General features: G+C 38.4%; 1 protein-coding gene across 2 annotated transcripts; it reads left to right on the top strand.

Moving 5' to 3' along the window:
* Positions 1–1,877: 1,877 nt before the first annotated feature.
* Positions 1,878–27,738, top strand: LOC132564835 (thiosulfate:glutathione sulfurtransferase-like). Of its 2 annotated transcripts, none has more exons than XM_060229465.1 (4): positions 1,878–2,117; positions 15,886–16,044; positions 22,169–22,331; positions 24,831–27,738. In XM_060229465.1, the coding sequence occupies exons 1-4, from the start codon at positions 1,949–1,951 to the stop codon at positions 24,892–24,894; spliced, it is 555 nt and encodes a 184-aa protein (XP_060085448.1). In that variant the 5' UTR covers positions 1,878–1,948; the 3' UTR covers positions 24,895–27,738. The 2 variants fall into 2 exon arrangements, with proteins under 2 accessions (XP_060085448.1, XP_060085442.1); XM_060229459.1 differs by lacking the exon at positions 22,169–22,331 and adding an exon at positions 20,913–21,075 and having other exon boundaries at positions 1,881–2,117.

Below are 27,738 nucleotides of genomic sequence, written 5' to 3' on the forward strand. Positions count from 1 at the left end.
TAAGACAGGTCAACAAGGCAGTAAGTCAGGTCTACAAGACAATATAGACAGGTCTACAAGGCAGTTAGACAGGTCTATAAAAGGTCTACAAGGCAGTAAGACAGGTCAACAAGGCAGTAAAGACCAATTGAATCAGTTTGAAGATTGCCAACACATGCTGTTTAAACTTATGTATCGAGGATCATCTTAGCCATATAAGTATATCATGATTACTACAACAACTATTATTATTCTCTTTATTTCCACCTTCACGAAGATTTTACAAAAAGAACAACAGTAATTTATTTATACAGACTGTTGAATTGGCATGCAAAATCATTGGGAGAAAATTATAATAAACTTACATTTCAAGATCACACCTCAAAACCAGCTGAGAAAGTCAATATGATATGGTATTGAAAACTCTAAGTCCGGACATTAAATTTCCAGTCCAACGGGTTCTGACTATCTATCATCGGTATTATTTCTGTGTTGGTTCGAATTTTACACGTCTCAGTAATATCAATTAATGTTCATTCATTCATTCATTTATTTATTCCTCCAAAATTGAAGAGTTACAAATGAAGAATCATGTAATTATATATTATGACACAAAGTATTTAAAAATATAATGAAGAAAGAGATAGATACAGAGAAACGATAATGAAGTGATAATTACAAGGACATAAAATTAATGCTGACTAACGGCTAGTTACATGTAAGTAAAGAGGCCTTTTCGGCAAAAATACAACAGACTTTTGCGAATGATGCAAGAAGAGAGTCAGCGTCCAGAAATAAGTCTGCTATGACAGCTGGTGGACTTCCAAGAATAGTGGCAATTTGAACCTCTCTACACGAGTTAACTAGCGTAACATAGACATTCACCGGGTAGTCGTTGGTGACAAAAATGTCACGTATATTTAATATTGTGGAACTACTGCAGTCTAAAATACGGTGGGCAACCGCATCGTCGACTAATAGTTTGCACTGAGCACAAGATAGTTCGCAATTTGGAGGAACGCACCAAAGCTTTGCTACATTTTTTTAAAGTATGGTAGAGATATGGAGAACATTTCGCAAGGTACCATAGAGGAGAGGGACTAACATCCCGCTGCAAATGTTTAAATCTGCAAAAATCACCACAGTTATTTAGACGTTCACTCCAACCAGAGGAGTACGTGCTGATCAGAATGTTCTTTGTTAGGTGTTTCCAGTGACTTTTAGGCGGAAAGACACCAATTTGCATAAATTGGTACAAAAAATCTTGTAAATCATACCGGTGAAATAGATTCCACATATCTAGAATAATGTCAATTTTACACGTCTCAGTAATATCAATCAATGTTACGTACACTTCTCAACTGTTCTCGGTTTATCAATTATTTTTTAAATTTAGAACAGGGATTTTTGCGACCATTTTGGTATTTCTTCTCTTGTTAATAGTGGCCAAACGAAGTTCATTTTACACCTGGATCATCATAATATCAAGTTTTATTTTTTTTAAGCGAACAAGTTTAAGTACTATCTATACATGTACATTTGTAAACATTAATAGAAACTGTATGTAGCTGATGAGCGTCACTGCAGCGGTTTCTTGCTAAGGTTAATCTAACATAACCTCAAACTTGAGGTTTACACCTACTGCATATATTGCAGCATGGTTCAGCTACAGGTCAATCGGTCACCGCGTGTTTTGAATTTTCGTTCTAGCCGCGTGGCTTTCAACGTGACTATTGCTATTTTTAGCTCAGCCACTAGTAGCCCATATAACCCAGAACGTACTCTTATCCGTCATGTGTTGTGACAGTCACGTTGCTGAGCTAGTGGCGTGAACTGTTCGAGGCCCATTGGCAGACAAACATAATTTCCGGAAATATAGCGCGCGCAGGACCCCAGAACTGTCATTTCACAGCTGCCAGTGAGAGAGGCTGGAGCTGAGGGTGGTTAAAAAGGAGGGAATCTTATCGAGATGGCAGGAGTTTCGTCAACATTTCGTCTTTTGCAACGGAGACAGCTATCGAATATTTCGAATTTCATCAAGAAACAGAGTAATTTTGCAGCTGTTCGTGTGTCCACACCTAAAGTAAAAGTTTTGGCGACATTACACGGAAAAGGATCAAACGTGGAAGGACAGAAAGGTTGGTCGATGTAATGTTTTGATGAAATGTCACTTTCCCTGGAAATAAACACTTTTTGTTATACAATTACACACCGAAATTCTTGTTATACTGGAGAGATAAAAAAAAACCAGTGATGGTAATTCTACCCAATAGTACAATTTTAAAATGTAGCTGTACTTGGTTTCTATTTGAATGATGTGTGAAATTCTTAGTTTAGGTAAGAAATATACTATATATATGTTTATTTGTTACATATATATATCTATTAAATAAATATTTTCATGTAACAAATAATGTATCACTATACTTACTTTTCATATGAAATATAAGTTAGATCTTTATCACTCAATATAATTTATAGTTTTACAGTCATAATTCCAAATACCTGCGTTTTTTTGAAACCAAGTAAGATTTCAATTTAAGCTGTGTAATCAGTAGTAATCAGTTCGCTACTTCACTCATTATTGTACAAGTTTATTGGTGTTTGTGGTTAAAACAAGTAATGACATTATGACAATATCACTAGTTTGGATTGACAAAGTGTACATTAGAGGGTCCTGACTCTGACTGGTGTTAGACATTTTGACATATTTCGCAGATCGGGTGTCCAGTGGATCTGTCCATTTATGTCAAACACATTTAGGTAGGAGGAAAGCTTACACTGTCACTGTCATTGTAATAGTTTCATGCCATTTCACTTTTATCACAGACTTAGATAAGTTTGTGCTTAAATTTTGGAAAACAATTATCAATACTGAATGTTATTTTGGAAAGGACAATGCCAAGCTTCAAAGAGATCCAACAAAAACCAGAGAGATGTAGAGAAATTCAGTTTAAAGCGGTCCGCATCATTCAACATTCATCATATTTTGTTTTTATATTGCCTTGGACTAGGACCGATATAAAAATGTAAATATGATTTCAAAACAGTTCTGAAAACAGATTACTGTAACGACAATAGAAACAATGCTTTAAAAATGCTTTGAAAGGCTCTCCATGTATATCATAACTCTTATTGTGTCAAAAAGTGTTTCAAAAAGTGAGAGGATGAAGTAAAAAAATGCTTTGAAAGGCTCTCCATGTATATCATAACTCTTATTGTGTCAAAAAGTGTTTCAAAAAGTGAGAGTATGAAGTAAAAAAATGCTTTGAAAGGCTCTCCATGTATATCATAACTCTTATTGTGTCAAAAAGTGTTTCAAAAAGTGAGAGGATGAAGTAAAAATAATGCTTTGAAAGGCTCTCCATGTATATCATAACTCTTATTGTGTCAAAAAGTGTTTCAAAAAGTGAGAGGATGAAGTAAAAGAATGCTTTGAAAGGCTCTCCATGTATATCATAACTCTTATTGTGTCAAAAAGTGTTTCAAAAAGTGAGAGGATGAAGTAAAAAAATGCTTTGAAAGGCTCTCCATGTATATCATAACTCTTATTGTGTCAAAAAGTGTTTCAAAAAGTGAGAGGATGAAGTAAAAAAATGCTTTGAAAGGCTCTCCATGTATATCATAACTCTTATTGTGTCAAAAAGTGTTTCAAAAAGTGAGAGTATGAAGTAAAAAAATGCTTTGAAAGGCTCTCCATGTATATCTTAACTTTCATCATGTTTTAAAGTGTTTCAAAAAGTGAGAGGAGGGAGCAAAAATGCTCTACCACTTTCAAAAATCATACAAATAGTTGTTAATGAAGCAATCACTGTCTTAAAGCATACAAGAATTTTAGGGAGATTGGTCAAAATGTGGTAAAGGAGATCTGCAAACAAGATTAAAATTATAACCAAGGAAATCAAAATGCTGCTAGAACTAGAACACAATTTTTTTTTTATCATTGAAAAGAAAAATATTAGATCTTGAGACCAAAAAAACCTTTAATTACTGGATGTGGAAACAGCATATCATAACTACAGACACCATATCATAATGACAGACATATCATAGTTACAGACATGTCATAATTACAGACACCGTTACATAATTACAGACATCATATCATAATTACAGACATCATATCATAATTACAGACATCATATCGTAATTACAGACATCATATCATAATTACAGACATCATATCATAATTACAGACATCATATCGTAATTACAGACATCATATCATAACTACAGACACCATATCGTAATGACAGACATATCATAGTTACAGACATGTCATAATTACAGACACCATATCATAGTTAAAGACACCGTTTCATAATTACAGACATATCATAATTACAGACATCATATCATAATTACTGACATCATATCATAATTACAGACATCATGTCATAATCACAGACATATCATAATTACAGACATCATATCATAATTACTGACACCATATCATAACTACAGACACCATATCGTAATGACAGACATATCATAGTTACAGACATGTCATAATTACAGACATCATATCATAATTACAGACATAACATAATTACAGACACCATATCATAATTAAAGACACCATATCATAATGACAGACATATCATAATTACAGACACCATATCATAATTACAGACATCATATCATAATTACAGACATAACATAATTACAGACACCATATCATAATTACAGACATCATATCATAATTACAGACATCATATCATAATTACAGACATAACATAATTACAGACACCATATCATAATTAAAGACACCATATCATAACTACAGACACCATATCGTAATGATAGACATATCATAGTTACAGACATGTCATAATTACAGACACCATATCATAATTAAAGACACCGTATCATAATCACAGACTCCATATCATAATTACAGACACCATATCATAATGACAGACATATCATATTTACAGACACCATATCATAATTACAGACTCCATATCATAATTAGACACCATATCATAATGACAGACATATCATAATTACAGACATATCATAATTACAGACTCCATATCATAATTACAGACTCCATATCATAATTACATCAATTCATTTTAAGCTCAGATCCAATTTTCTATTAATCATTGATTTCGAAAGTAGAGTTTAAAAGTAGTATTTTAGGGTATGACAAAATGTTTTTCAGTCTTTAAATATACTCCGTCAAATTTCATTGAATCTATTAAAAACTCTTTCAAATAAATTGACTCATTGATTGCAAAATACTTTAATGTTGTTTACAAACCATTAACATTACACAATGAAGATTAGGTCAGATATTACTGGTTAATGTTGAAAGAACTTTGATAAATCATTCAGCCCTCATCTTTTATTAATTTTTTTTAAAGTACCTTTTCATTTCAGTAATAATTACCATAACTTTAGTATGCAAATACAGTACCTACACCCATCTTTGTATCCCAACAACAAAAGATTCAAAAGAAAAACAATCCCGCCCTCCCTACGATCCATGAGCCATCACGGCAGGAACGCAGAGTGATCTCCCTTCCTCTTACCTTTATGGCTGCCGACGAGTGCGGAGGTGTCTGAGCTAAGTGCTTTTCTTACTCCTTCTCTTCGTACTGCCATTGTCGTTTGAGTATATTGTTACTCTATTAGTAGTCTATAAACCCATCTCCCAACTTATATTGTGAAATTAAGTATTGTCATTTGTTTATTTTGACCGTATTTCCGGCCGTTTTTTCCTCCACGTATTCGAGTGCGTGACTACTTGTCTCGTTGCTCGGATTTGCGTGAAGTTGGAATTTGTTTTCTTGCTGCTTTGTCGGCCGTGTTGTACGGCCGTTTTATTTATGCAGTGCAATCTTGCTGCGTACGGTAGGCTTTGTGCTCTCGTTCGTAGTTTTTTGATTGTTCGAGAACTTCGTTTCCGGCCGTGTTTTTACTCCGCGTGTTCGAGTGAGTGACTACTTGTCTCGTCACTCGGATTTTCGTGAAGTTGAAATTGTTTTCTTGCTGCTTTGTCGGCCGTTTTGTACGACCGTTTTCTTTTTTTGCAGTACAATCTTGCTGCGTACGGTAGGTTTTATGATCTCGTTCGTAGTTTTTTGATTGTTAGAAAACTTTTTATCCTTGTTTTCATTGTTACAATTTTTTATTGTTTCGATGCTGGATAAAGGTGCCGGGTTTACGTCGGGGGTCAGCGCATGGATGTTCCTATTTCTATAGATAATGGGAACCCCATGATACCTGTCCCATTTGCCGACATTACAGCCAGACCTCACTATGTGAACTTTGTTTGCACATGGAGTCTGCTGCTTAGGCTCCCATGCCTTTCCAGCTTACTTTCCGCCGGAAGAGGGATTCGTCCTCTTCTTCCGGTAAGGGAAGTAAGCTTTTTAAGACCTCCCTCCTGAAGTTCTGAACCAGAGCGTTCCTGCTGGGGGTGCTCTCGTTCCACCGAGCTCCGCCCTTCAGCAGGGGGTGGCTCCCCCTGTCCAGGTGCGTCCTGGAGTAGGGGGGGGGCAGCCCGACCCTGACTCGGCGCAGTCAAGGGTCGAATTGGCCGGTAGCTCTCGATAGGCGGCGGTGTTACCGTCGGAAAGGGACTTCCGGTCGAGGTCTCTGATTCCTTCAGGGACCTCGGCACGCCAGGTGGCGTCGTTGGTGGGGGCCGCTTTGACTCCGGAACTGTGCCTTCGGGTATAGGTTCAGGGGCCACAGACTTTTTGTCAGGATTGTCTGTGGCTACGGGGATTAGTGACACTTGAGTTCACTAATCCTGGTGTCAGCGCGGGGTCTGTTTTCCCACCCTCACAGGCTTCTGGCTCTGGGACTTCCGTCCCAATCCAGATTTCCCAGTGCAGGGTTTCCCAGGGGGTTTTCCTCCAAGGGTTTGGGGCTTCAGGCCAGGAGTCCGGTTTCCGGTCTCCCTTTCCCCCGGGCTCAGGGAGTAGGGGTGCCTGCGGGCACTTATTCCTGGGTCGCCCAGGCCAACCTGCGGATGGTTTTGGGTACCAACAGTTACTCAGCAGTTACGGGCTTAGCCTGTACATGTCTGGGTTTCCACCTGGTGGGAGTGGCGGTTCATCCTGGTTCTTTGGACAGGATGTCCAGCCCCAGACTCAGGCAGGCCATCTTGGCCAGTTCTGGGGTCACTCCCGGCCCGCTGGACCGTTCCCATTCCCTCAGGGGTTTGGGTTTTTACCCATGGGTCTTCACTCGTGGAACCCATAGGGGTTGGTCTCTCCTCTAGGAGATGTTATAGCAGTGCGGAATCCCCCCAATGTTCTGCTACTTCGGGGGCCTTGTTGGCCGGTCCTATAAAGGTTTGCCAGACCTTAAGGACTTCCGCCTCCAGCGCGGACCCGTCGGTCTCCTGTTCCCAGGGGTCGGCTTCGGGTCTCCGACCCAAGCCTACAGCTACAGCTGTTGGTCGCGCTGCGTCCAAATGCCATAAAGAGGAGTTCCCCTCTGCGGAGATGGCTCCTCTGGCGGCCCCTGTTCCTCCCAAGGGGACTTCGGTCTCTATTGAGGAGGAGATGGACATCGAGGGTGCGGGCTCGGCAGAGGAAGACGATGTCATTCATCTTTCTCCTGGGCCAAGAGGGTTCACAAGGGGAAGATGGCCCTGAGACTGCTGAAGCTGAGGCTCAGCATGTGCTTTCTGGGATGCGGGTCCTCCGGGCCAACATCTCCCGGATTCTCAGGGCGGAGGTTTGCCCACCGCCTCAGCATCGTCGGCGCCTGAATCCACCATCCTTCTGGGTTCCCTGGTGGCTCCTCGGGCTTCCGTTCGCTCAGATCGGTCTCTGCCAGAAGGCAATATCATGTCTTCGGTTCTGGCCACGGCCCGGGCTCCGGTTTTAGAGAAGGACTCCTTCTCTACCCGTGCTCTCGGGTTTGTCGGTCTGCAGCTCAGTGTTGGTGAATTGTCGGAGGCTTCAGCTTCCGACTATGCCACATATGATGGGCAGCTGGCCTCTCAACCAGCACAGCTGGAGTTGAGACAGCTGGCTGCCTGGCCCGGCAAATCAGTGGACCAGGTGGTGCTCGATCCCAAAGAGCACCACAGGATGGAGAGAATGTTGCACCTCTCCATCCAAGTTCTGTCATACATAGACTTCCTGACAGTTTGTCTATACAGGGTATCCGATTTGCCTGAGTGTCGGTTATCCGAGACAGAACAGCCGACATACAGGACACGGCAGCCTTGCAGGTTCTCTGCTCGTCAATGCCGTGTTGGCTAGGCAGTTTTCAGTTCTGAAATTCCGCCCAGTCCAGTAACCCTACCGTTTCCGCTTGTTGAATGCCCCCTTCTAGGGCTCTACCCTGTTCAGGGGAGCTCTTCCTTGGGTTCAGAAGGATATGAAGGAGGACTCGGTCGCCTCAGCACTTCTGGTGAAGAGGTTTCAGGCTGAGAAGGCCAGTGCCTCGCAGGGGTCAGTGCCTCCTAAGAAGAAGGCGAAGTCTTCGGCTGCTCAGTTTTCTGCACAGCCCAAGTCCCAACCTCACTTCAACGGCAACAAGGGGAAGGGTAGGAAGGGTAAGAAACCTCCTGGGGGCAAGAAGAAGGGTTCCTGACTATTTCTGCTTCTTGGCCGCTAAAGGCGAAGGGTATGGCCGGGTGGACGGTGGTTCTCCTTTCCCGGGCTCATGTCCTTCTCCTGCAGGCTCAGGCTCCGGCTCCGGGTGGGCAGACGATTCTCTGGTCTGGCAGGGGCTCGATCTGCCCCATCCGGAACTCCCTGTGGGCGGACGTCTCTTTGCTTTCCTTTCCTAGTGGCAGGATATTACAGAGGACGCTTGGGCTTTTGTCGGTGGTCAGGGAGGGTCTAGGTATTCCCCTTCTTCAGGATTCGTCCCTCGCCTCCTGGCCGTTTTTGTTTCTTTCCTCCTCCCGGGGATTCAGAAAGGGCACGGGTGCTCCAGGAGGAAGTAGGGACCATGCTGCCAAGGCAGAGATGCCCTTGGGGCTCACGACAGCTCCTTTGGTGTTCACCAAGTTGCTGCTGGTGTTTCCTTCACTCCTGCAGAATAGACGTCCACATCTATTTCGACGACTCCCTCATGCCTCTTTTGGTGTGGGAATCGTTAGTGAAGGACACTCGTCTGGTCCTGAAACTCTTGCTCAAAGTCGGCTTCATTCCTTCCAGAGAGAAGTCAGAGGTTCCTTCATATTAGGACTTCTTCTTCCTGGGGAACCATTTTGACATGGTTCGGGGCTTAGCCCTTCCACCTCTGGAGAAGTTTGAGAAGGTCAGGGCTCTGGCTCTGACTTTCATCACTTGGTCGCTTGTCCAGGTACATTGGTTCCTCAGTTTTCTGGGGTATCTCAACTCCTTGGCATATGTGGTCCCCCTAGGGAGGATTCACATCGGACCTCTCCAGATGTTCCTCCTGTCTGACTGGGTTCCGTCATCCAGGAGGCCTGGATCCCGCTTACCCAGTCGGTCAGGGAGTTCTCTTGCTGGTGGACCATTCAGGAGAACGTTTTCCACGGGGTACCTCTGACCAAGCCTATCCCCTCTATGATCCTGTTCATGGACGCGTTCATGACAGGAATGTGAGCTTACCTCGATGGGGGAGTGGTCTGGCGAATAACTCTCGGAGCACATCAGTGTACTCGAGATGAGACTGTTCATTTGGCTCTGCAGTCCTTTAGGGGTATCCTGCAGTCCAAAGTGTGGCTACCGACAACAGTTGTCGCGTATCTGGAGAGACAGGGGCCACCAGGTCTCATGTCCTGTGTGCCCTTTCCATCCACATCCATCTTCTCTGCCAGGACATGCAGTTGACCATAGCGGTCAAGCATCTTTCTGGCAGGCTGAGTGTGTTGGTGGCCACTCTCCAGGCGCCACCAGCCGGTGTTGACGGAATGGCAGCTGTGTCCCTTGATTTTCAAGGGGAATTGTCAGGCGTGGGACAGACCTATTATAGACCTGTCTGCCACTTCCCTGAACAACCAGCTGCTAACCTTCGTCTCCCAGGTCCCAGACCGTAAGGCGTGGGCTGTGGACGCCCTTTCTCTGGAATAGGAAGGGACGTATGCATATGCATTCCCTCCCTTCAACCTGGTGGGCAGGGTTCTACAGAAGTTCTGGGAGCATCACTGCTCCTTACTTCTGAGAGCCCCTCTGTGGCCGAGGCAAGCTTGGTTTCAGGAGCTCTTGTCGTTTCTGGTGGAGGAGCCCTTGGCTCTCCCCACCAGACCGAATCTCCTTCGCCAGCCTTGGCCCAGAACGACACACTCTTGACCAGAGATCCTCCACCTTCACGCGCTGAGGCTATCTCTTGAAAGCCACGCCAAGGCAGGCTTTTCTCAAGAGGTGTCGGATTGCATTGAGCAATCAATCAGGGCTTCCTCTTCTGCCGTCTACCAGTCACGTTGGATGATCTTCTGTGATTGGTGTGTCGGCAAGGAAGCTTATTCATTCGAAGCCTCTGCATTTGATTGCGGAATTCCTAATCTCTCTGTTTAGGTACCGCTATCTGCCACCTGGCACTATTGCTGGCTATCGTACAGCTATTGCCAGAGTTCTTGCTTGTTATGGCAGGAAGGAGATCGGTTAGTCCTCCTCTCTTTCTGCCCTAATCAGAGGCTTTGCTATGAATAGAGTTGTTTTTAGCGAAGAATCAGGTTCCGGGGTTCTCGCACGATCCCATCAGGATCCTGGCTGTGACTAGCTCGGAGGAGCGAGATAGGTTGCTTTGTCCTTGTCGGGCTCTTAGGTTTTATCTTGATAAAACCAGGGGGGGCGGGGCTCTCGATCCCGTCTGTTTTGCCCATTAAACAGGGGCAACGAGATATCTCCTCCCAGTCGGTTTCCAGGTGGGTTTGCCAGGTGATTTAGTATGCTTACGAGCATTTTGATGATCTGGCTCGGGCGAGAGTGAAAGCGCGGTCTCACGAGGTCAGGGCCCTTGCTTCATCCTGGGCCCTTCTCTCAATGAGTCCTCCTTTCAGGAGGTCATGTCTGCAGTATTCTGGCAGGGCAGGGATACCTTAACAGATTTTTATCTGTGATCCCTAGCTTCCCACTCAGAAGGCCTGTATTCATTGGGACCTTTGGTGGTGGCATAGTCAGTGGCTGGGCCTCCTCGTTAGCCCCGGGCCATGTCTTTCCGTACGGCGGCATGTGGGTACACCTGCTCTTTCACAGAGAGGTCCCTTCCTTCACTTTAGCACTCTGTTCTCCCTCCCTACTACCTTGGTTGTGCTGAAGGGGCTGCCTGGCTTCTAGTCACCACTACGGTAAGACGAATTCGCATACTAAAGTTATGGTAATTATTACTGAAATGAAATTGAGGTTTTTTTAATGTAAAACCAATTTTCATGATGTAATACTTACCATAACTTTATGGAGTCCCACCCTATCCTCCCCTCTTCCTTATCTGCCTGGCTGCCCCTCTGTGGGGTTTACGCCATAAAGGTTATTAGAGGAAGGGAGATCACTCTGCGTTCCTGCCGTGATGGCTCATGGATCGTAGGGAGGGCGGGATTGTTTTTCTTTTGAATCTTTTGTTGTTGGGATACAAAGATGGGTGTAGGTACTGTATTTGCATACTAAAGTTATGGTAAGTATTACATCATGAAAATTGGTTTTACATTAAAAAACCTCAATTTCAGGAGGGTCAAGAACTTTAACACCTTTTCCAAAATTTAGATGACTCCATTAGTAAGAGATATAGTGGGTCTCAGAAGAAAATCGTGTTTCCTGGACTCAAATACATGAGGGTTGAAAATCAGGTTGATATGACAAAATCGGTTGAGTTTGCCACACTGCTTACTGGTTCTGTTCCAAATGTGAAAGTCCCGTGAATAATACTTCAGTACATTCTATAAAGTGTCAGACTTCCAGAAAAGATCTATAGATGAAGGTATCGGTAAATAATGTTTGAATAGATTAGAGTGTCTGTAATCTACACTTTAAGTTTTCAAAGTGTACTGATTTGGATCAAATTTGAAGATCAGTGACTCAGTTGTATGAAAATCACCACACTGTATTTGCTAAAAGTATTAATATTACACTCACTGACAGGAATATTATATTGCCAATACATACCCAGTGGGCCTCGTTTTTTTTACAAACTCATATCTTTGTTTTACATAGCCAGATTAATAAAAATCTGTTGCCTGTAACTGATTTAGTCCAGATAGGATTATGTTACTGGATCTTATCCTGAGACTGAGATATCGCGATCTCACTCAGTTACAGGAAAACCCTGTGGAAGCCTCAAGAGTGCAGGATCACCTTTTCTATTTAATTTTAAATATGATTAGTTAAATATCGTTTACATTTTAAAAACAACATAACCTATGTTTTTGTTAAAATGCATTGGTGTAGGTTCCACCTGTGCCTACACACAGATGAACATACCTATGTGTAAAATATTACACGAAAGTGCACATAAGGGTACTAGACAGGTCGGGTGAGATGGAAAAATCTAGGATGGTATATTGCATGGGATATCCCTGTCTGACGAGAGAGAAAAACATCTTAAGATGGATGTAAGGACATACAGGCCCAGTGCGCCTCTGTCTTACATAGCCAGATAAATATCTCAATATGGATATATGGATATACAGGCCCATTGGGCCTCTGTCTTACATAGCCAGATAAATATCCCAATATGGATGTATGGACATGAAGAAAAGAGAGAAAGTCTAAAACCCTGGTAAAAATACTAGCCCTAACATATGACTCGGTTAGATATAAGTTCTCTTTAATTTGATTAGTTCAGGGCTAGTAAGCCAGATGACCTTGGTTGGAGTCCTACTGAAGACATTAAAATGAATAATGACTTGTTGCATATCTAGTATAGTTTTGTTCATATCGTTTAAAAATCAAGCTGCCTAAATTTTCATTTAACTTTGTGATTACTTTGTTTGGGAGAACCTTCAGTCTCTCTCTCTGTTTGGGATATACTTCAGTCTCTCTCTGTTTTGGATAACCTTCAGTCTCTCTCTGTTTGGGATAATCTTCAGTCTCTCTCTGTCTGGAATAACCTTCAGTTTCTCACGGATAATGATCAGTACCAAGGAAACAGTCATTTTTTTAAGGATATTTTCTGGCCATTTTAGATCGCTATTTTCACAACTTTGATGAGTCCATTTACCATCAGATAAAGTCGGTTCCCTAGGATTGAGTGAGGCCCGCAACAAAAGCACAGGTCCTAAAAATCATTGGTAAGATATGAAGGGCCAGTTCTGGGCCAAATCATTGGAATTAATACTAAAGGATGGCCTAATTACGAATATTTCAATGATTTATTAAATCCTGTTGGCAGATTTTAAAAGTTTCCATCAGTTTAACCCATATTTCAAACATTGTAAATTTTGAAATGGAATTTTGTTATCCTGAACTATAATTGTAAATGAACTCCTTAAAATCTACATTGAGAAGTTTTCTGTCAGTCAGTCAGCAAGTCTGAAGCAATCAGACACGTAGGATTTTTAGTGTAAACATATATTTTTACACTTTCTTTTAAGTTGGACTTAATTAAAATATTAAGTTCCCTCTGTACATGATATCTACTTCTCAGGAGAAGCACATCACAAGTAATTTCTGTTCTGAATTTTAAAAACCTTTCTCACTGATGATTTTGCATGATTTCTCAGTCAGCTGCAGTATTTTACTTTTTGCTGAGGTTTTGAAAGTGCATTAGGTGTAATAGCTGTCAATGTGCAGCATGAATAATTGGAAAGATGCATTATAACATTGGAAAGTGTCATTGCCTCTGGCTAGAGATTGAGAGTATTAAGTGTGATTACACGGAGTGCATGTCAGACAGGGCCGTGTGAACATGCACATCAATACCTGGGACATGCATTGGCAGTTTGTCGATTTTATCTTGTTTGATTACCTTTCTCTCTCTTCTCAGAAAATGTCTGAAAACTTATTGCTGTAGTCTAAAAATATTGTAATTACAGAGATGATATACTGAAGTACATAGTTCAGTAGTTCATGTTGTGTATCTAAGATTTCTTCATAGTGTCATATAAATTATTGTACATGTTTGATATAGTCTACACTATCATGTTATGTATACCATTGATTGATCGACAAGAGAGTAATATTCTATTGATCAGACAAATGATCGATAAGAGAGTAATATTCTATTCTATCAGACAAATGATTGACAAGAGAGTAATATTCTATTGATCAGACAAATGAACGACAAGAGAATGATATTCTATTCTATCAGACAAATGATTGACAAGAGAGTAATATTCTATTGATCAGACAAATGAACGACAAGAGAATGATATTCTATTCTATCAGACAAATGATTGACAAGAGAGTAATATTCTATTTTATCAGACAAAATGAAGTAATTGAAAATTAAAATTTATTATGAATTTTGATGATACCGTTTGTATGATGTTATATAATTGTATAGATATATATATATGTATATGATAAAATCAATCACCAAAGGGTTCTTTATCATTAACTTTCTACTTTGTTTAGGTTATAGAGGGACAGCTACATTTGAACTCAGTAAATTTTACAAATCTTGGAAATCTTTATGTTTGTAATTTTTTTTCATTAAAATACAATTTGGTTTTTATTCATTCCAACATCAGTTTGCCAGCCTGCAAACTACCATCATTGAACAGCCTGTTGATTGATGTGAGGGAGACTGGTCCATGTTTACCGAGTATTACAAAGATTATAGAGTCAGTTACATAGTAACAATCACGTGACATTCTACACACAATAACCACATCACTTATCCTAACTTAGAGCTAAAGTTGAAGCCCGGATCACATGCCATCATTAGATGTAGATTTGTATTCACACCAACTGTATACACTTTTAGACAGATTATAATCAGGTGAAATTGACTGCCACATAAAGTCATCTCAATTTTGATATTTTGGGTTTACCTTTATTTCGAAAACTCGAGAAGACAACTATCTCAACTTGTTTTAACAGTTTCATATTTAGAAAAGAATACATCTTCCATTATGGAACAATTTGTACTTTGCGTATGTCAGTGTTAGTATACTTAACACTGGCCATTTGTCTGATGACACTGGCCATGTAGTCATTAAAACATCACTTTCAAATCATCTACTGGGTGCAGGAAGTTTTATTCCAACTAAAAAGATAGATTGATCAGGTCTCCAAATTTGCTGCAAACATCATGGTACAGAGATATTTCAAGAGGCTTTGTTAGATTGAATATGGTCCCAATTCTCATTTGAATTTACTCTATTATATGAAAACTCACAAAATATAAAGTTTAAACCTTAAGATTTCCATTCCAAGAGGACAATTTTCTTCCCAAAACAAGATAAAAAGGCCCTTTATCACAAATGAGTGCAAAAAGTCCTGTGGTGAAATGTAATGAAGTTGAACAGATTTACACTTTGATGTCATATCACCCAAAGTGTGTAAACAAAATAAATTAATTATGGAAATTTTGAGACAAAACGTTGATAGCCCTGATCAGCTGATCAGTACATTAGTCTTAAACCTACATCAGTGCTGGTATGTCTGTGATGAAATGTAGACATCGGTTTATCTGGAGGTAGATCGTGTTGAAGATATTACTGGTCCGCACTGATCTTTGTATAAGAAATGCGATGGAATTTGACAAAAGTACTACAACATCAACAAAAATATAAAACAATGGAAATCATTCATAACTGTATAAACTTAATAGTTCTAGGTGATCATTAAAATAGACGTTTTTATAACACAACTAGTAGAAGATGGTTATAAGAACTGCTTTTCGATTGACAACCTGAAGAAAATTTCTAGCTGATCACATGTACTAAAAAACTGTAACCACATGCATAACTTTTTTTAAATATTTTTTTTGTACATAGCAATGCATGATAAGTTTTAAGGTTATGACGGTGAAATCACTCTCAAATTTTTAAATGAAAAAGTTAAAATCTATTTTATTCAGATTTTCGGCGCCATGACAGTAACTGTGCAAAGAGGACAGACTTGAATTTTGACGATATCCTAACACTCCTGGGTAATGGGAATTTACAGCTAATTGATGTGAGGGAACCCAATGAGCTGGCCCAACAGGGAGAGTTTCCCTCTGCTCTCAATATACCACGTGAGTATCTCTCTAGTCCTTTGAAGAACACATTGGCAGATTACAAAATTACAGAAATGATGACATGCTTATAAAGTTTTATTCTAGCCCCCATGTCTGATAGTGAAGACAATATTTCAAAATTGAACTTTTTGGCAACTTTGTCAATATAGATGTTCTTATATTGTTTAGACCAGATAAGCTACACTAGCATGAACATTGACAAAGAACGCCAAAATGACATTTTTGGAATATATATCAATGAGAATTTATCAGATGTACATATTCACACCTGTGTTAGGATAGGGACTATAGGAACTCACCTCTGTCTGTATAAAAGACAAAAATTATTTTTACTAGCACTTGTCGTAAGTTAACAACACTGACAAAGTCATTATTTATTAACACTCATCATAGTTCATTATTTATTAGCAGTTATAAACTGAGTATAAACATGAATCATACCTGACCTATGACGTAAAGGCATGTTTATATACCTACATATTGACATACATTTCATCCTACAAGTAATTTGAATCAAACATTGGGCACATTTTAACATGTATATATATCTTATTGGTTTAAGTATTGAAGTATTTCTAAATTCAGAAAAAATAAAGTGTTGGAATTTGAAATCTTTGAAAAAATTCTGTAGCCTCGATTTCTTATTTGAATTTGAAGTTTTGGTACGGTCAGTTGTGTGGTATATGACTTTCTGACCTACTTTGTCTACAATCCCTCAGTGTTTACATTGTGTCTAGGTAGGTGTATATCAGGCCTTAGTCAATAAACCTAGGATCATTCCATTTAGTTGACCAAATTTTAGGCAACACTGAACACATCCACAAACACCCACGGCAAATGAATCAAAGGCAAACTTGCAGCACATCAGCAAACGTATTACAAATAACACACATTCTTCTTATTCTTTTCAAAAACTCTGGAGAATAGTGGGTTAAATGCCTACTTTTGAAACATTTATTTAGCTGAAAAAGTGACATGTACAGTATATTTAATATTTAACATGGTTTAGAAAATGTTTTTAAAAAGTTTGTATTGTTGAAACCAGCAGGTAAACAACTTATATATATAATGCTGATTAATGTAGTGTGCTAGCTAACACCAAAAATGTCATTGGGTTGGAATTCATTCAAATTTCTTTTCATGAACTTCATTTAAAATTCTGGTCATATTATGAAAGTTTAAAATTCTGACTTTAACAGTATTTTTTATCATTTTTATTTCATACTAGCTGTTTACATGTACATGTTTTTGTTGTTGGAGATTAAAGACTTTTTAAAAATTCTGCTCATATGATCACAGATTTTTATAATATTTTTATATGTTTTATTCCATGCTAGCTGTTTACATGTTTTTATTGTTGGAGATTATAATCCGACTTTTCAGAACAGATGTTTTCCAAGCTTATTAACTTTTGATCCAAGAATTAACCAGTCACTAAGCTATTTCTAAGTAGAATGTTATTGTTTGACATAAGTCAAATCTGATTCTGTTTTTTGTTTTCTAGAAGAATTTGTTTTCATGAAGGTCACTATCACCAATACACCAGCGAATATTAAAAACTTACTTAGGTCTGGAATAAAACCTTTACATTTTTAAGACAAAGTCAGAATACAGGATAATATTTTACAACGATATGAGGGAAAAGAACCTCCTCAAAAAAAAAATTTTGAGAATAATTAATATTTTTTGTGAGAATAATTAGTATTTTTTGTGAGAATAGTTAGTATTTTTCATGTGGTAAACCATCTTCATGTGATTATTGATTAGTAGGTAAGGAGACAAGAACAACTAGATGGCTATTTTTATAACCTCGGATTAGCAGATATAGACACTGAAATTTAAAAGTGAACACATTGGTAGTGCTTGATATATAACCAACAGGTAGTGCAACACATGTCAGTAGGTCATGGTCAGATCAGGTAGATTGTAGACAGAGGTAAATGATGGTCAGTAGGTCATGGTCAGATCAGGGAGTTTGGAGACCCAGGTAAATGATGGTCAGTAGGTCATGGTCAGATCAGGGAGTTTGGAGACAGAGGTAAATGATGGTCAGTAGGTCATGGTCAGATCAGGGAGTTTGGAGACAGAGGTAAATGATGGTCAGTAGGTCATGGTCAGATCAGGGAGTTTGGAGACAGAGGTAAATGATGGTCAGTAGGTCATGGTCAGATCAGGGAGTTTGGAGACAGAGGTAAATGATGGTCAGTAGGTCATGGTCAGATCAGGGAGTTTGGAGACAGAGGTAAATGATGGTCAGTAGGTCATGGTCAGATCAGGGAGTTTGTAGACAGAGGTAAATGATGGTCAGTAGGTCATGGTCAGATCAGGGAGTTTGGAGACAGAGGTAAATGATGGTCAGTAGGTCATGGTCAGATCAGGGAGTTTGGAGACAGAGGTAAATGATGGTCAGTAGGTCATGGTCAGATCAGGGAGTTTGGAGACAGAGGTAAATGATGGTCAGTAGGTCATGGTCAGATCAGGGAGTTTGGAGACAGAGGTAAATGATGGTCAGTAGGTCATGGTCAGATCAGGGAGTTTGGAGACAGAGGTAAATGATGGTCAGTAGGTCATGGTCAGATCAGGGAGTTTGGAGACAGAGGTAAATGATGGTCAGTAGGTCATGGTCAGATCAGGGAGTTTGGAGACAGAGGTAAATGATGGTCAGTAGGTCATGGTCAGATCAGGGAGTTTGGAGACCCAGGTAAATGATGGTCAGTAGGTCATGGTCAGATCAGGGAGTTTGGAGACCCAGGTAAATGATGGTCAGTAGGTCATGGTCAGATCAGGGAGATTGGAGACAGAGGTAAATGATGGTCAGTAGGTCATGGTCAGATCAGGGAGTTTGGAGACAGAGGTAAATGATGGTCAGTAGGTCATGGTCAGATCAGGGAGTTTGGAGACAGAGGTAAATGATGGTCAGTAGGTCATGGTCAGATCAGGGAGTTTGGAGACAGAGGTAAATGATGGTCAGTAGGTCATGGTCAGATCAGGGAGTTTGGAGACAGAGGTAAATGATGGTCAGTAGGTCATGGTCAGATCAGAGGTAAATGATGGAGTAGGTCATGGTCAGATCAGGGAGTTTGGAGACAGAGGTAAATGATGGTCAGTAGGTCATGGTCAGATCAGGGAGTTTGGAGACAGAGGTAAATGATGGTCAGTAGGTCATGGTCAGATCAGGGAGTTTGGAGACAGAGGTAAATGATGGTCAGTAGGTCATGGTCAGATCAGGGAGTTTGGAGACAGAGGTAAATGATGGTCAGTAGGTCATGGTCAGATCAGGGAGTTTGGAGACAGAGGTAAATGATGGTCAGTAGGTCATGGTCAGATCAGGGAGTTTGGAGACCCAGGTAAATGATGGTCATTAGGTCATGGTCAGATCAGGGAGTTTGTAGACAGAGGTAAATGATGGTCAGTAGGTCATGGTCAGATCAGGGAGTTTGTAGACAGAGGTAAATGATGGTCAGTAGGTCATGGTCAGATCAGGGAGTTTGGAGACAGAGGTAAATGATGGTCAGTAGGTCATGGTCAGATCAGGGAGTTTGGAGACCCAGGTAAATGATGGTCATTAGGTCATGGTCAGATCAGGGAGTTTGGAGACCCAGGTAAATGATGGTCAGTAGGTCATGGTCAGATCAGGGAGTTTGGAGACAGAGGTAAATGATGATTGAGATCGGGTTGAGCTACTGATGAAATGTCACTTTGTAGACAAAGTCACCTGCATGTAAAATCATTAGTTATAAGTGGAGAATTATTTTTGTGGATTTGGTTTATACTCATAATCTCAAAATTCATACATCTTCAAACTATTAAGTTAGTATAAGTAGATTTATCAAGCTATCTTTATCCACAGAATCAAGTGTCCATGAAATGGTTTGAAAAATTATGAAAATCAAGCCGATGAAAATGTACACTTTTATGGTACTTTGTTTTATTAGAAGGTATTGTTGTCAATCACATGCATCATGACATGTATATTGTATCAAGCTAGCTGGTTAATTTCCTCTTACTCTGGGCATTCATGTTTTTACCTGAGTGAAATTTTCTGGTCGATATTTGAGGGGGATTGACTGACAGGGGAATCCCCTACCGATCAGGACAATGGTATGAATGTACCAATGAAATCATATCAACAATTTAATAACATCATGTCAACAGAGTCAAACATGGAGTTAAAACAATGAAATATAGCCTGTATAGAAACCTAAACGGGAAAAAAAGACATTCACTGAAAAGAGATTAATAGAATCTTTCACCCCCTTGGAGGTGAGATAGGTAGATCTCGAGGGGAAAGATGATTAACAAACAGGTGTTTGTAATTTGAAGATCTTTTCCCAAGGGTTGAGATCACCTATTCTTTCAAACAAGGGGGTGAATTATTATTTCATCTTACCTTTCCGGCTTTATAAGGTACTCCAATGTTTTTGTCGTCCTAATGCTTCTATTATTGATGTAATTTAATTGTTGACCTTATGTCAATAAATCTGTGACATCATATCATTGTCCTGACAGGGGAATACCCCATCTCAACCCGAGGGTGTGTGACATCATATCATTGTCCTGACAGGGGAATCCCTGATCTCAAACGTAGAGTGAGACAAGGAAATCTCACACCAGTAAAAAGCATGGATTTACCTGTCCAGGTTAAGAAAAAGAGTGATCTCCACTCTGGAGAAAAGATTCTTAGCTGGCAATCAATCTGTAAGTGTATGTTTGCCAACCCAAGTATCTTTTACCTCAAGTTTAGATATCACTCTGCTTCATCACCTCCAAGAGGGTGAAAGATTTTATTTATCATGTTATTGATAGATCAGCAATATTGGTGTCTGCCACTTTACTGATATGTGCTCTTTCTTCCTTCCATACAGTCAGTTGTCTGAAGGAAAGTCTCATGTTAAAGGATGAACGCTTCATTGAACTGTTCAACATACCGAAACCTAGGCCAAATGACGAAGATATCGTCTTTGTCGGCTTCGGACCAATCAAAAGCAGCACTGCTCTGGAAATAGCGCATAAAATGGGATTCAAAAAGTACATATACAGCACCACCATTATATGTCTTATTTATGCTATTTTATAATAATGTTGTTTGTGCTGTAGCTGACTCTGTGTGGCACGTATAATTATTTTGTGTTGCACTTCGTCGGTACGAGCATATATCCACAAAAACATTTCAGTTTGTCAGATTAAGGACGCCGATGAACAGGTATAACATAAATATAGGACTGGATTACTAAATACATTTACAAAAAAAAGGGAGGAAAATGAGAAACATGGATTCTAAACATTTTGATCCCATCAATATGGTGTCTCTGATGTAGATTGTCCCTGAATAGGTTTACAGAAATGTACAAATAACAATATGAAATTAATTTTAAGTTCATAGAGAACTATTGATTATTATAAAGTTGTTGATTTGGCACATTATACACAGTTTTGTTTTTCAAAAACTATGAAAAGATGTGAATGGAATTCAATTTTGGCAAAGATTTTAATGATGGATGTTGAAAGAGTTATGTCCCTTATATCAAATTTTCCAGAATCCTATTGAATCACTTCCGTACAAGCAATACAGACCTGATTTATCATTTGATATCAGTCCTTCTACACCAATACTCCATTGATATAGAAATGGCTTCCTTCATCTGACATTGGTGTTTTTACTTGTGTGGGGACATTAATTGTTCGAGGTTCCAAACATTTGTGGAGGTTTTTTTCTTATTTGTTAGTGTGCACGAAAAAACCAAAGCAACACAAAATAGAAACAAAAAAAACCAAAAAATTGTAGGATTACACTGAGTTCTGTAAGTGAAAATGTTTGACAGTTGACAAAATCGTTCACGGGACAGAACCAGGAGAACCATTGTTTTGTTGAAATTTATGGCTTGAAATAAAACATGCTGTAAAATCAAATTGGTTCATAACAATAAAAAATACACACAATACGATGGTCAATTGGAATATTTGTAAAGTTTAAATATCATTACCATGCGGATATTATTTTCTACACACTCCAAAATGTTTGTACTCCTACCAGATCACCTTTTGTCCCCACACAATTCTCTGTTGGCAGCAAGCATCTGTCTATTGTCTTACTCTGTTTCTTTTTCTATGGTGTTTGAAGTGGGACAATTGGAATCGGCCCTCAACATGGCTCCACACACATTCAAGGCTTTGTACGGTTGTGACAAGCCTGATCTCCTCGATGACAACATTGTATTTGCCTGTTACGCTGGCATTAGGAGTTTGAAAGCCATGAGTATAGCTCATGAAATTGGTTACTTGAAGTAAGTGTGGATTGGTTAAATTCTAATAAAGTGTGGCCTATTAATGTATGGTGTTATGGGACAGATATTCATAAATTTGTGGCAGTCTGAAATATTTCTGGTACAAGATTTTCTGGGCATTATATACATGTAATCTAGGTGTACGTCATATACATGTATTCCAGGTGTACGTCATATACATGTATTGTAGATGTACGTCATATACATGTATTCCAGGTGTACGTCATATACATGTAATCTAGGTGTACGTCATATACATGTATTCCAGGTGTACGTCATATACATGTATTCTAGGTGTACGTCATATACATGTATTCTAGGTATACATAAGGTGTACGTCATATACATGTGTTCTAGGTGTATTTCATATACATGTATTCTAGGTGTACCTCATATACATGTATTGTAGATGTACGTCATATAAATGTAATCTAGGTGTACGTCATATACATGTGTTCCAGGTGTATTTCATATACATGTATTCTAGGTGTACCTCATATACATGTATTGTAGATGTACGTCATATAAATGTAATCTAGGTGTACGTCATATACATGTGTTCCAGGTGCATGTCATATACATCTATTCTAGGTGTTCGTCATATACATGTATTCTAGGTATACATAAGGTGTACGTCATATACATGTGTTCTAGGTGTATTTCATATACATGTATTCTAGGTGTATCTCATATACATGTATTGTAGATGTACGTCATTTAAATGTAATCTAGGTGTACGTCATATACATGTGTTCCAGGTGCATGTCATATACATGTATTCTAGGTGTACGTCATATACATGTGTTCTAGGTGCATGTCATATACATGTATTCTAGGTGTACGTCATATACATGTATTGTAGATGTACGTCATATAAATGTAATCTAGGTGTACGTCATATACATGTGTTCCAGGTGCATGTCATATACATGTATTCTAGGTGTACATCATATTCATGTATTCTAGGTATACATTAGGTGTACGTCATATACATGTGTTCAAGGTGTATGTCATATACATGTGTTCTAGGTGCATGTCATATACATGTATTTTAGGTGTACGTCATATACATGTATTGTAGGTGTACCTCATATACATCTGTTCTAGGTGTATGTCATATACATGTATTGTAGGTGTACGTCATATACATGTATTGTAGGTGTACGTCATATACATGTATTGTAGGTGTACGTCATATACATGTATTGTAGGCGTTCTGGAGTATACATGTATTGTAGGCGTTCTGGAGTATACATGTATTGTAGGCGTCCTGGAGTATACATGTATTGTAGGCATTCTGGAGTATACATGTATTGTAGGCGTTCTGGAGTATACATGTATTGTAGGCGTTCTGGAGTATACATGTATTGTGGGCATTCTGGAGTATACTTTCAGTGTACCATGATGGCAATATTTTCATGGGAATTCTTGGGAGAAATGTTGTATGTGGGTTTGAAACTATGTTAGATAATACTGGATTCCTCGCATTATAATTGAAAATTCTGTATTCAATTTAGTATGTTATCAGTAAGAATATTGACGGTCACATGTAAAGTGTGTGGAGCTCAGGAGCCCTTCCTTCTGTACATTGTTAACACTTCAAACTTGGCTTACCTGTATTGAGCAATCTTATACTTCAAACTGTAGTGAAATGTTCAGTCAATAATATCAGTTATCCTGAGACTTGTACCTACCTGAACTGTGTAATATGCTATGTATAAGTATCTTTGACTGATGTACACATTGACTGTCTGAATAATTAACCGTTAGCAAATCTCCTGTAATTCTATGTCTGTTTGAACAAAATCAATCATGGATATTTCTGGGGAAGGATTTTGGGCTTTTCACAAATAATGAACATAATTGCTGAAATTATTAAAACTTTCAGAACAATTTATCCACTTCCTTCTTGTCATTTAAAATTTTCCCCTTACATTCCGGAAGCCTATACCTGGTTCATAAAAACAGATCCTACTAATGAATATGAAATAAGACATACAATTAGTGTAAACATATTGTTACAAGTTAGACATGTAGATATAGGAAACCTGATGTTATTGGCTTTGTCCTTCTATATGGAAGTTGATTTGTATGTTACACAGTAAGACGTGTAGATATAGGAAACCTGATGTTATTGGCTTGACATGTAGACTAATATTTCACTGAGTATTCTAATAATTACATATACACATAGAATAACCAGCACTCTGTTCTGTTAAAAATCAGTTGATATCATTCATATACAATTGTCTAATATTTTTGTATTCATGGGTATTTATATGACAATGTTACTTTGTAATAAATTATAAAAATAAGTGTTATAGTATTGAAACAGATTCTACATATGATTTAAGTCATCTCAGATTTACAATGTTTAATGTAAATATCAATTGTACAAATATTTCCAATTTACATCAAGATATAATTGATATTTTCTATATCTACATTGTGTTAATATTGATGTTTAAGATTATTGAATAATATTGTTATCCATTTCAGGGCTAGACAATACACAGGAGGGTTTAAAGAATGGCTGGAGAAGACCGAGGAGATCACTAATTGATTGGTCTATGTGTTGATGGTTGTACTGGGCTGGTGTGTGATATATACATAACAATTAGTATAATAAAACCATCTGTAAATCCTGTCAGGACAGCTTAACAAAAAATATAGCTCAGCAAAATAGCTCAGCAAAATAGCTTTTACATGGGAAGGTCATAAATTCCTCAATATCAGCACGCACTAACATTTCAATTGTTTTCTCGTTATAATCACTGTCAGTTACTTTCAGTGACCTTAAATAAATGTACTGATATGAAAGATTCCACTACAAAACAAGATATAGACTGAACAAGTCTCTGATGATCACAGACATGGCATGGTTTGGGTCTTCAGCACAATTATTGGATGAATTTTATCTTATAAATGGTCCTTATTTTAACACGAATTTGAGACCATGATGAATGGTCAATACTACATATAGTACATGTCCTTTCACAGTTTTTTTTTTCATTCCAATTCATGACTTGCAATTTGTGGCCTAAACATTTGAGCAAAGTTGGGTTTTTTGTTTTCTTTATATACTAGTTTTAAAATTGGATAATGAAAGCCAAAACTTACTTGACTGCATGTAATTTTTATTGCAAGTCTGAATTGTGAGCTTGATGGTTACATTTTGACAAGGCCTTAAGTTCTCGTAAGGACAAAACCCAGATGTTCATTTTTTTGTTTTGGTACTCAGAAAATGTGTTGCAATATATACAAAATTTCAATAGTTTGATGCAGAAACTTTTCAAGATGTTTTGAAAATAATTTTGTGGTGAAATCAGAAAGATGCCATAATTTATGTTCTTTTTCTTTCTTTTCGTGAAGAAGATGAAGTATGTGGTTTGTTGTTTATTATGCATATCTCTAAAACCTCTCTTCCTAAAGAACATGCCAGTTACAAAAGAGTTATCTCCCTTGTACTTTGTGAGAAAACTTTCTTCCTGAAGAACATGCCAATATCCAAAGAGTTATCTCCCTTATACATTTTAACACAGACTTGGATATAGATATATATTTAAGTCCATGATATTGGTGTGTTGATTTTAGTCACGAGGTGTTCAAATGTTTTGATCTGTTCCATCACTATGTTTACTGTGTGTGATTATTTGCTTCAGTTTTTTCCCCCACATACTCTATCAAGTTATATAAAAATCCCACAAAGAAGATTTCGAGCCAAAGAATGAAATTTTTATAAAAAGTGTTTTGATTACTTAGTCGTATGAAATTGGATACAACACGTGATGTAGCCAGGCCATTATTTGCTCAGATACTTGTTCTTTATTCAAGCACAGTTTTTTTGATGTCTGACGGTGATGTATATAGGCCATTTACTATAGGTGTAGATTCTTCATTTTATCCCTAGATAAACACTTGTACAGTGATCAATCTGCAAGTTATTTTCTTGAGTCCTTTTCAACTTCATTGCTAAAAACAATGGGTCCCCCAATGTAAAATTCTATATCCCATCAACATTTGATTTGGACAGGACTCGGGTAAATTTATCAGTGCTTGTGTCTACATCACTGAGAAGACCCTGGTGTTAGAGTCAACAGTTTCAAGGAAATATGTGTGTCTTTATCAAATAGTTTTCTCAAATTGATTTGCTCTGTGTAACTCATCATATCTTCATTGGCAGGCAGTTAGAAATTGTTTTGTTGTCCATTTAGAATTGATTCCAGTTTTCTGTGGTTTCATGATCAGTATTATAATATTATTGTAGAGTCCCTGGTTTGATGTTGAAGGTCATAGAAAGGTCATATAGATATTAATGAGAAGCTTTATTGTTGTTTCTGTCAGACTTTTTATACCAATTTATATTACAAATGATATTATGTCATATCTTGTTTGTCTCCCATATTGCCGTCAAACTAATATATACTGTAATGCTAGAATTCAATTCCATATGGAAGATATGCAATTGAAAAAAATTGTCATAAAATGGGACCAATCTTTGTTACTCTTGAAATAACCTGTTTCTGATTAATTGAATGCTGTTTTCAGAAAGAGTTGCTAGCATTCTTTAGTTAAGGAAGACAGTTGAGTTGTTCACGTATATAGAGGTTTTCCCTCAATGGGCTTGTGGTGGGGATAATTCTGAATGTTATCATAGAAAGCTGCCTTTATATACAATATATTCATATGTACTGAAGGTCTATTTGTGATGGGAGTTTTCAGATTTTAAGCTGTATGATGCTAACTTGGTGCCTGATCTGATGTCTGCTATTTATGGAGATTTGGTGCCAGTATTATTCCAAATGTTCTTTGTGAATAGAACATTAATGCAATATGTCTGATTAAATAAACATTAAAATTATTCTGTCCATATATGTACATTGTATATGTACAATTCCCGTACTAGATTGGGGGGTTGGGGTTGGCAGTGTTGAGTAAAATTGTTTGTGAATCTGTTGATTAAGTTTGTTATTGTCCTATTGTAATGGGGTTTTTTTTATACAAATGTGTTTTTATTTATTTTCTTGTCATATGCATATTAACTGTCAGCGTGCAAACCAATGTCTCATGAGATCCAATGTGTCACAAGCTTCATTTCAACATTTCATTTTGTATAATTACCTGATCTACTTATCTAGAAGTTCCTTGTACTTGTCTCTGTTAACCACATCAGCACCCTGTGGTGATATTTTGTTGTATGAACTATTCTCTCTATCATTTGGTGTCTTTTTGTAAGGACTTGTACAGTTATACCTTGTTAACATGATCACCTTATATGGTAAATTGATAATTACCTGTACTCAGCATTCTGTAAACAAAACAAAGTGTACTCAACAAACATTATATAATTACTGCATTGATATGTTTAAATGTGAATGTGTATTTTCAAATAAATTTGTTAATAATA

The sequence above is a fragment of the Ylistrum balloti genome, unplaced genomic scaffold (genome assembly GCF_031769215.1).
Source record: "Ylistrum balloti isolate Yb309-2 unplaced genomic scaffold, AGI_CSIRO_Ybal_v1 Utg369682, whole genome shotgun sequence".
NCBI classification, from domain to species: domain Eukaryota; kingdom Metazoa; phylum Mollusca; class Bivalvia; order Pectinida; family Pectinidae; genus Ylistrum; species Ylistrum balloti.

Excerpts from the sequence above, each read along its gene's own strand:
- LOC132564835 (XM_060229465.1), top strand. The coding sequence starts at position 1,949 with ATGGCAGGAGTTTCGTCAACATTTCGTCTTTTGCAACGGAGACAGCTA. Across the intron at positions 2,118-15,885 it reads AAACGTGGAAGGACAGAAAG|ATTTTCGGCGCCATGACAGT; the intron begins GTTGGTCGATGT and ends TATTTTATTCAG. Across the intron at positions 22,332-24,830 it reads CATGAAATTGGTTACTTGAA|GGCTAGACAATACACAGGAG; the intron begins GTAAGTGTGGAT and ends TATCCATTTCAG.